At 46.5% G+C, this 10482-nt stretch overlaps 1 protein-coding gene and 1 non-coding gene across 4 annotated transcripts in view; both read right to left on the minus strand.

The window, feature by feature from the left end:
• Positions 1–9053, minus strand: part of MECR (mitochondrial trans-2-enoyl-CoA reductase) — a 33702-nt gene extending 24649 nt beyond the window's left edge. The window contains exon 1 of one of the 3 annotated variants that reach the window (XM_037501344.2): positions 8858–9053. In XM_037501344.2, the coding sequence (XP_037357241.1) occupies positions 8858–8883 (26 nt within the window). In that variant the 5' untranslated portion in view covers positions 8884–9053. Of the gene's footprint in view, positions 1–8849 lie in introns of all 3 variants that reach the window. The other 2 variants (XM_037501343.2, XM_037501346.2) reach the window with 2 other exon arrangements.
• Positions 7542–7647, minus strand: LOC119237294 (U6 spliceosomal RNA). The gene has a single exon (XR_005123245.1). It is a non-coding gene; the product is annotated as a U6 spliceosomal RNA (small nuclear RNA).
• Positions 9054–10482: the final 1429 nt, after the last annotated feature.

The raw sequence follows: 10482 nt of genomic DNA on the forward strand, positions 1-10482 counted from the left end.
TTGAAAACACGTATTTCAGATTCTGATTTCAGTGCTCTTTAGACTTACCACCTAGTTTATAGGTGGAGTGTGTGTGTGTGTATGGGGGGGGGGTCTCCCTGTTTGACTGTGAGCTCAAGGAGGATAGAGAAGTTTTAGTTTTAACTCAGTATTTAGCAGCATCTGGGACTAGAACAGTGCCCAAGAATGCATCCTAAAGTAATTGTCCTTTCCTCTCCAGTGAGGAAATGGGGTATAAAAGTGCATCATTTAGGGATCAGGGGAGGGCCTCAAACCACAGATTTAGCTATTGAGGTGTGTACTTGGTCTTCCTGCTTCTGCACTGTTTGGGAAAATACTCCATGAAGGATGAGCATAAATAAAAATGGAGATTATCCATAAGAGAATTCAGTCTAAGCAAAATCCCAGAGCTCTTTTCCTCGAGGCAAAGTGCGAATCAAATTTGCATTAAAATCGCACTTCTTAACAACAATGTAATATATATAATAATAAAAAAATAAAATCACACTTCTTAAAAATCTTAAAAATTTAGATGGCCAGGGTCAAGAGGAAAATAAAGGCTGATCTCAGTTCACAGATAAAAGGTACAACATGGATTTAGAGTGAAACATTCCTGGATTTGAACCCAGGCTGCCATTTACCAGCTAGACAAACCTCAGAGTACTCATTTGTAAAATGGGGAAACACTAGAAGTCAGGTCATAGGGTTAATGAATTAACATACTTATGGCATTTGCTTAGCGCTTGATATCCTAGATGTTGAAGAAAAGGCAGCTGTTATCAGTGGTAGGAATATTCAAGGAAACCCCTGAGGCAACTAGCTGGCTCTATTCTAAAAAGAATCGCTGAAGGAAGACAGCAACTTTTGGGGAAATTCAAGTAAATTTAATTCAATAAACATTCACTGACAGTCCTACTGAGTGACAGGTACTTTGCCAAGGGGTTCACAGATGAACAAAAAAAATTCCATGCCTGGGAGCTTGACTGAGTGGGAACTCTGTGTGGAAATCCAAGGGAGAAGGTTATCACAAGGCCAAGCTGGTGGTGCAGCGGCAGAAAGCATAAACTGGCAAGAGGAAAGCAAAGGATTAGCAAATGGGCTTTTTCTGTTGGGGACTGAAGGATTAACAGTTTACTGGGTGGACCGAGAGAGGGAAGAGGGCTTTTCTGCTAGAGGGAATGGCAAAGAATCCATTCTTTGACAGTCAGGTGCTGTTTGGATTGGAACTGTGGCAAGAGAGGATTCGATAACCTGCCATCTCTTAAAATATGAAATGGCATTGATAGCACTTGGTGACCAACTGCATGTGGAGGCAGTGGGAATTTTTTGATGGCTTCCGGGCTTCTGGCTTGGGCATCTGGGAGAAAGGAGGAGTGGTTTGTAGTGGGGAGGGAGGTGTTCTATTTGAAGCTTGAGGCCAGCAGCCTGCAGTCTGGGAGGAAGAGGAGTTACTCTGATAGACATACAGAGCCAGAGTCTGCTGTGTGTCCTTGCAGTCCAGGATAATAGAGGTGATATGGCTGGACGTAAGATGACAAGTAGGGGGCCTCCCTGGTGGTGCAGGGGCTAAAGTTTCAGCGCTATCAAGGTATCCACAGCCACTGACGCATTTGGCATGAGTTCGATCCTCCACCAGGGAGCTAACCCACATGGCATAGCAGACCTTACCTGCCTTTCCCGCTGCTCCCCTCTGCTTATTTCCTTCAGTGTATTTCAGTAGATCTGCCTGTTCTGCTCCTCTCTCTCTGGTGAATCCTCTTGCCCCTGCACCTCTGGCCTATCCCCCAGTTCTTAAATGCATAAATAAATAAATATAAAAAAATGAAAACTAATGCTGACAGTTTACTAAACTCCCAAGCATTGTGCTCTGCATTTTATATACAGGATGTTTAGTTCTCAAAACATCTCTCTCTCTTTTTTTTAATAATTGTCTTTTCTCTCTGGTTTCTTGAATTTTTTTTTTTTAAAGATTTATTTATTTATTTTATACAAGCACTGGGTACAGTCAGAAGCGCGGGAGGGTGAGAGAATTCACCACAGCCAGAGCTGGGAGCAGAGCAGGCAGAAGGACCGAAGTACACTGCTGAGGGGAGCAGCGGGCGGCAGGAGAGTTCTGCGCACCATGTGGGACCCTCCCCCGGTGGCCAGGGAGCAGCCGGGAATGGAACCAGCGCTGCAGAGGCTGCGGGCAGCTTCTCAAACCAGCGCTTAACTGCTGCGCCACAGGGGAGGCCCTCAAAACATCTCTTTAGAGTACCATCACCCCAATTTACAGATGGGAAACTGAAGCTTAGAAGTAACTTGCCCAAAGTTAAACTATTAGAAAGTGGCAAGACCTGATCTTAAGCTTGACACCAAAGCTCAGGTTGTTGAAAAGGCATCCCTTACAGTGTGGAATTCCTATTCTGGGAGATGTAAGCTTTTCCTTGGGTTCCAATGTTTGGGAAATGCTGCCTGCTAAAGTCCCTGGAGAAGATTCAGCCTGCACGTTAGTCATAAAAGTTCTGAGAAGTTCTCCAGCAAACACCTGCATGGCTTTGTGGAATCTAGAGCTGCCAGAATTAATTGAGTGGGCAACACTTTTCTTTCATCATGTCTGTCCTCAAACAGCAGTTTGAGAAGTGCTGCACTGGCTTCCCAGTTCTCTTCTTTGTTCTGAGGACCCTTGCTGCTCTGTGCTGGTTGAAATTCACAGAAGTGGGAAGGAGAGTGGGGTGGAGACAAGGGTCCAGGAGCTGGAAAGCTGAAGCTGCAAACACAGGTGGGTGAGGGTGCAGGGCCCTTATGCAAGCTGCTCACCCAGGGGGAGGTGAGTTGGTCCAGCTGCGCGTCTCACCAGGGAGACCTGCCCCAGCCTGCCCCGTGGAATGCCATCAATACCACAGACACTGCTGTTCCTGCCACAGTTCTAACAGCGTCGTCAAGGATACCATTCTGCTGAGATAGGAAAACAAGTCTGAATTCCTGGAGTTGGACCTTTGGCGTAATGACAGCAATTTCTTCCCTGTTTTAACTCACCAAAGGAACCGGTAACTATGTAACAGAGTGCAAATGAGGCACCCAAACACAGCCTGGCTAGATCTAAAGTCACTTTCCCAAGACCGTTCAGGGCCTTCCCCTGTGAGTGTGACGGCGCCATACAACTCGGAGGGATGCCACTGTCTTCACTCGACAGATCCCAGACTGGATAAGGTCACAATGGCTCCTTTGAGGCTGAGGCTGTACACCTGTGATGCCATATGAACTACAAGGGAGACAAAAGCAGGCAGAAGAAAGAGCCTTTTGAGAGAGGCAAAAAGAGGCCAGTACTCTGGGGACTGGCTCAGTTATATGTGCTGTGTAAGGCGGGTACTTGCCAGTTCTACTAAGATCTCTTCCCCGCCTTCTGCATTTAATTAGCAACCATTTGTACTTATCTTGCATCTTCCACTCAGTTACCTCAAATGGGCCAATATAATTTTGAGCAGGAAGAACGGGCAAAGGGACTTTCTGATCTGCTTTTTTTTTTTTTTTAAGATTTATTTATACAAGCACTGGGTACAGTTAGAAGCGCAGGAGAGTGAGAGAATTCACCAGAGCCAGAGCAGGGAGCAGAACAGGCAGACTGACGAAATACACTGCTGAGGGGAGCAGTGGGCGAGTCAGGAGAGGTCTGCGCACCATGTGGGACCCTCACCGGCGGCTGGGGATCGAACTGGTGCTGCAGAGGCTGCGGGCAGCTTCACAGCCCAGCACTCAACCACTGTGCCACCAGGGAGGCCCCTCATCTGCTCTTTATAGAGCCAGGAATGTGTGTCCCATCATAGGGCACTAAAGGAAGGTAACATCTTACATGGCTCTCCCCAGATTGTCTGCAATCCCCATGGTCACAAACAAGTCACATTCTGTGACTTAGTGAAATGCCTGGCATGCTGGGTACATTGTTCTGGGATTTGATTTAATAATTACTATCCAGGGCACAAATGGGAAATTGTGGGGGGGGATGACGTCCTGCAACCCACAGCTTGTAACAGCTTGTCCCCCAGCAGGGGGTGTTGGCAGCCTCAACTGGCGTGGTTCTAGAATTCCCTGGGCACCTTTTCCTGAGCAAAGCTCAGTTTCACGTCTCTGGGTATGTCAGGCATACATACTTGCCGTCAACCTGTGCCTCTTTCAGCTTCTCTGCCTTGAAGTAATCTTGCTCTCCCACCATTCAGGGCTTTTTGCTCTTTAGCACATTCATATTTAACTAAAGGGAATCAAAGACTTAGGGCAACTTCTGGAGTTTCTGCCCTGGTGGTTAGCAAATAAACCCTTCCTTATGGCTCCTTTCTTAGTCCTTTACTCTTTTCAGCTAAGATTGTCAGAAAGCTTGCAATCCCCATAATACTCCACATCTGCAGACACCGGGAAACTTGTTCCAAGGAAGTTAGAGTATCTATGGTTTAGTCTGCTGAGAGCTAATTGTCCTAGTTTCTGCAGAGAGTAAGACAGGGTCACTGCAGGGGGCAGACTCCCTGCCTGCAGCTGCTTTGGTCTCTGACAGGTACCAAGATGACCAGTAGCCCCTGTCCAGTTGGAGGCTAAAAGGGGAGGGGGCTATGGGCTGTGTAACCTCCCCAGAGCAGAGGGTACTCAGGGTGAAATCTTGTGCCCAGAACCCCAGCTTTCTAGCCATACTGAGGCTCCTTGGAGGTTGCTGGATTCTGGTTTAAAAACCAAGTCACCTGCATAGTGTAGGTTTTAAACCTATCATCAACTGTAAAGAGACGAAATCTCTTGAGAGTAAACAGTATCTCACAGTGAGAACTTACTACCTACATAGCCTGGGTCCTTACCACCTGCCCCTCGAATTCCATCTGGTGAGACAGAATGGATGTGACCAAGGGTTTTGCAGTTTTGTTTCATCTCATGCTAATAGCAGGCAGGTCAGAAAGCCTTGATGACCAGGATGCTGTTTTATGAAGGCATCAGGGTCCTGAGCAGTAGAGGAGACCGAGGATAACATTCCTGCCAGCTTGTGAGCTTCCCTTTCTATGAAGAGTAGAGATTTGTGGTCACCTGAATCCTATAATTTCAATTTTCTCTCCTGACCTATCTTAGTCCCAATTTTATACTCCATTTCATTCTCAAAAAACATTTGAGGTAATTGCCATTGTATCTTCAGGTCTATGTCTATTATCAAGAAATTCTAATGAAGAAGGGATCCTAGTTGTACCCTAGATTTTGGACACGTGATTTTCAAGTTTCTTAAGTCTCAGTTTCCCTATCTGTAATATGGGGATAACAATGACCAAACTTGGTTATTGTGATTTTTAAATTCCATGATATATGTGGAGAACTTGGTCCAATGCTTGCCACATACTAGGCACAGAATAGATGAGAGCTGTTTTACCATAAGACTCAGAACATGGCAAAGTTCTGAAAGGGGACGTTCAGCAGGAAAAGGAAAGAGAAGGCCATTGAAGTTTCTGGGAAATAGCTGATAGAGAATCCTGAACAAAGGCAATGGCCACAGGAACCTCTGAAATTTCTAGAACGTCTATAACTCTCCCAGGTTTGTCATTTTTCTCCTGCACAGCCTGACTTCATTTACATCTGGTGGTAAATCCTTTAAATGAAAAAGGCCCAAGTACTTATTCAGGGAAGTGTGTTTTGGGGCAGAGATATTCTTAAGAGACCAAAGAAAAAAGCTTTGGAGACAATAGCTAAAACATTTGGAGAAAGACATTCAGAATGATGTACTAGGAGATCCCTGGAGGCCTCACTCTGAGGAGTTTTGCAGCCCCTCAGTCCTGTGCAGGCTGTTCCTTATTCATACCCTCCTGCTTGCAGAGCTCTGGCCTACAGTGCAAATGTCCCACATCATGCCAGTTTAGGGTGCACTTTGCCTAAACTCTGGGTAGTTCCATGACTCTACCTCGTGTAACCTGACCTACATACCCAGTCACCGGGATGTTTAAAGGACACCTGACTCTTTCTGTGACAGTGTGGTTACCCTAAACCTCCTAAAACATGACTACAAAGAAGAGAATCCCAGCCTCTGGCCTCAGTCCATACTAACAAGTCAGGTTGCCTGAATCTGGGTCAGCTATACTCAGCTGCCTAACCTACCCAGGCCTTTGCTCAGGGCCTTTCTGTAACAGAGGGAGAATTACTGCCAATCCATATCCCCAGTGTACTGGCTTTCAACCTGGCCTGGATATCACAGGGAGGTTTTTTTTTTTTAAGATTTTTAAAATTTATTTATGCATACAAGAGCTGGGGTGTAGGCCAGAGGTGTGGGGCGGGGGTGGTGGGGGGATTCACCAGAGGCAGATTGGGGAGTAGAACAGGCAGATCTATTGAAATACACTGCTGAGGGGAGCAGCGGGCGAGACAGGAGAGGTCTGCTGTGCCATGTGGGTAGCTCCCTGGTCAGGGATCGAACTGCTGCTGCAGTGGCTGCCAGTAACTTCATAGTGCTGAGACTTAACTCCTGGCACCACCAGGGATGCCCACAAGGAGATTTTTTAAGATTTATTTATCTATGCATACAGGAGCTGGGGTACAGGCCAGAGATGTGGCGGGGTGGGGGCGGGGTGGTGGTGGTGAGATTACTCACCAGAGACAGAGTAGGGAATAGAACAGGCAGACTGACCGAAACACATAGTTGAGGGGAGCAGCGGGCGACATAGGAGAGGTTCTGCTTGGCCATGTGGGTTGCTCCCTGGCTGGCTGGGGATTGAACTCGTGCTGCAGAGGCTGCGGTTTGCTTCATAGTGCGGTGCTTAACCCCTTGCCCCACTAGGGAGGCCCCCACAAGATTTTTAAAATGATGTTTAGGACCATCCTAGACCTCCAAATTACCTCAGGGGTGGCAGCTAAGAATATGTAGTAAAATGGCATGGGTGACTGAGATGCGCAGCTAAGATTCAATGATTCATGGAGGAATCATGTTTTGAACTCCTGGGAAGTTACTAGGGTTCCACAGGAGACAAAAGAAGCTGTCCTTTTTTTCCTTAGGGGCATGTATAAGCAGACCAGTCTGTTCCAACTTCCCTGGCTCTCCAACAGGAGGGAACCAACCAGGAAGTGACTATACTCAGCTGTCTAACCTTCCTAGGCCTTTCTTCAGGGTCCTGGAACATGGAAGATGCTTTCTTTATTACCACAGAACTTATAAAAAGGTGTCCTTCTTGCTGAAATTAGAATCAGATTTAACTAACACTTTTGAAGTACCTGTTTTGTGGCAGGTCCTGCACCAGACACATAAATTACAAGCCTGTGAGAGAAGCAAGACATTGTTCCAATTTGGGGTGTATTCCTGGAAAAGGAGTGTTCACCAGAGCTTTACCAACTCAATACACCACAGCCTCAGGGAGATGTCTTCTGGACATGGTGATTTATTACCTATGATCAACATACAATTTGGAATTTATTGACTGATGTGTTCCTCCAATATTCTTTTCCATTCCTCTAATGGTAGATATGGCTAGGCTGAGTGGAAGACCCTGAATTTATCTGAGGCTTATCCCCTCCAGCTGTCAAAACATCTAGCTTGTTTACTTTTTTTATAAAGTAAAAATATGGAATGCTTTACAAATATATGTGTTATTCTTGTGCAGGGACATGCTAATCTCCTCTGTACCATTTCAATTTTAGTACATGTGCTGCCAAAGTGCGCACTCTACTTTGTATTCTAGCCATGAAAATAATTGTCTGTCTATCTTTTGGAAAACAAACCCATTTGCTGGAAATCAAATAGTTGTAAACCAGGGACTGCAGGAGAGTTATGCAGGTACTTTTGGGTGGGGAGCATGAGACCTCTCAGTTGATTAGCACTATAAGCTCTGACTGCATAGTCTCCATTTTTAAAGATCATGAAACCAAGACTTAGAGAACCTCAGTCACTTGCCAAACACAGTCAGAACAGGGTAGGGCAAGGGATCCGACCTTAGGGCTTCTGATTTCCAGACCAGTGCTTTTGTCTTAGCTCCACTATCATGACCCTCCTAGCCTTTTGAATGGCTATCATCACTCATATGCGGATTCATAATGGTTGACAATTCACAGTGTTTTTATTAGCCACATGCAAAAGTCACAGATTTACGATCCAGCAGGATGTTAGGAGGAAATAATCATAAAAATAATAAAGGCTTAGAGGGGCCGTGTGACATGCTGAGCCTATATTTTAACTTAAGGTTTATATGACTCCTCTACAGGAGCTTGTTCAAAATTAGGTGAAGGCCCAAGCATATAGAGAGTAGAGAAGAAGAGTCAGAAGCTATAGATTCCATTCCCTGTTCCAGTAACTTATTATCTTACTTTGGACAAATCCCTTGACTTCTGTAAAATGTAAACAATGCTCTCTGACCTACTTTACTGAGAAATGAAGATCCAAATAGACATAAAGTCTCTAAAGTCTCTCTAAAGTCTCTCTCAAAAATGATAAAGAAGAGGAGACTGGGTAGCGGGTCAGACTTGGGTTAAAATACAATTCTGCCGCTTACAGACTGTGACCTTGGAGATGATTTTACTTCTTACCCCTCAGTTTTCTCCTCGGCAAAATGACATTAAATCAAGTACCTACCCCAAAAGGTTGCTGTAATGATTAAATGGGAGCATGCATTTAAATAAAGGACTGCCTGACACAGCACTCGATCAATAAATGTCAGCCACTATTACCATTATAACTGTGCCTTGGGTTTTCAGATATCTCGAAGCACGGACTTTCTGAGCTACCAAGAGCGCCCTGGGCTTCAGTTTTGGTCTTGTTCTTCGCTTTCTTCCTCGGACCCTGCATCTCCCTTCCCCATCCTTCTCCATAGCCCGTGTTAAGCCCTCCAGGAACCCCAGTCCCCTTGGCCCAATTCGGGGCCGTCTCTTACTCGACGACCTTGGCAGGGTCTCCGTGGTGCCCATAGACCAGCGCCCGTACCCGGGGGGGCTTGGCAGAAGCGGAGTAGTTGGCGAAGCCAGACCCGCGGCGGTCAGAAGTCGGGAGCAGCCGGGGTCGCAGCTGGGCTGGGGCTCGCGGCCCCCACAGCGCGCGGCCGACCCACATGCTCCCTCCAGTCAACTCAAAGCCTGACGCCCAGTGATACGTCATCGGCCCGCGCCGCGCGCCCGCGCCGCGCTCCGCCCCGTGGCGTGACCACGCCCCTTGCTCCTTTCAAAGGGCTGTGTCCTGCGCCCGCGCCATGGCGCCCTGCGAGGGGGGGCTGAGCCTGGAGCGAGCGATGGGCGTGGGAGGGACTTGCAGTTGCCGAGATTCCGAACCCGCCAAAGTTTATTCCCAAAAGGAAGCGTCTGGGACTGATTTAAGCCGTGCCCACAATCTGCGGTTCGGTGTTTGATATGGAGGGAGTCGTTAACCCTACCCTGGCTTCCGAATCGCCTTCTTAGCATTTACTGAGTGCTCACGGTGCCAAGACCTTTAAGACATTCAGGCGTAATCATTTAATGCCCACCATCCTGTAATAGCAAAGGAAGGCAAGATTTACTTCCCTCTACAGTAGAGTGAATGTAGCTGGCGTGGAGGCAAAGGTACTGGGGTTGGATTTAGAAATCTTGGAAGATTTAGAATCAGATTTTAGCCTTGCCATTTCCTGGCTTGGCCACCTTGGGAAAGTGAAACTGAGTCTGTTTTCTCATCGGTACAATGGGGATAATATACCTCCTCTAAGATTGTTGTAAGGATTGGATGAAACAATAGAATACTGTTATTGTGGATGGGAAAGCACGTTGTAAAAACAAGTGTTCTCAGATACAAGAGAGGATCACAAGGAGAGTCCCCTCTCAAAATGCTCACAGAAGGTGACTGAGTGGGACAAGCACGGGGGAAGTGCTTTGTGAAAAGATGTAGCCCAGAAGAGAATTTAAATCTATTTTTAGTGGAGGGGAGAAAGCAACTAAAACTAGAATCCCAGAACCCCAGTTGGAGGGTAGAGCATGAGAACAATTTTGGAGTCTGGAGGAGAGAGGTGCTCTGGGATGGGGGTGGGGTAGGGGCTATTGGAGGAGGTGCTATTGGATCCAGTCCTGTGACTCAAAGTATTCAATGTGCATAAAAATCACCAGAGCTCCCATCTCAGATTTACTGAATTAGAATCTTGGGAAGGGGTCCAGGAGCCTGCATTTCTCACAAGCTCTCAAGAATATTCTAATGCAGGTGGCCCAAGGAATAGGTTTTGAGAAACACTGAGCCAGGGCTTTTCAGGATAAGGAAGAGTTCTTTCTCTGGGTTTAATTGACCCAAAGCTTGCCTCCCAACCTTTGCTCTGAGGAAGAGAAAAAAGCAAAGTCCTGGGATAAAGGATGAAGGTGCTGCATTCTGGCAAACCTGGCTTTGACTCTATTTTCCAGCCATTTGATTTTTGGACAAGTCACTTGACCTCACTGTGTCTCTGTTTCCTTATCCTTAAAATGAAGGAAATAAAAGTTTTAAGGTGAGATATTATCCAGTGAGATATTACTCACTTGAAACACTATAGCACAATGCTTGGCCCTTGAAAGCTTTTG

Source organism: Talpa occidentalis, unplaced genomic scaffold (assembly GCF_014898055.3).
Source record: "Talpa occidentalis isolate TD23 unplaced genomic scaffold, MPIMG_talOcc4v2.1 talOcc4.9, whole genome shotgun sequence".
Classification (NCBI taxonomy): Eukaryota; Metazoa; Chordata; class Mammalia; order Eulipotyphla; family Talpidae; genus Talpa; species Talpa occidentalis.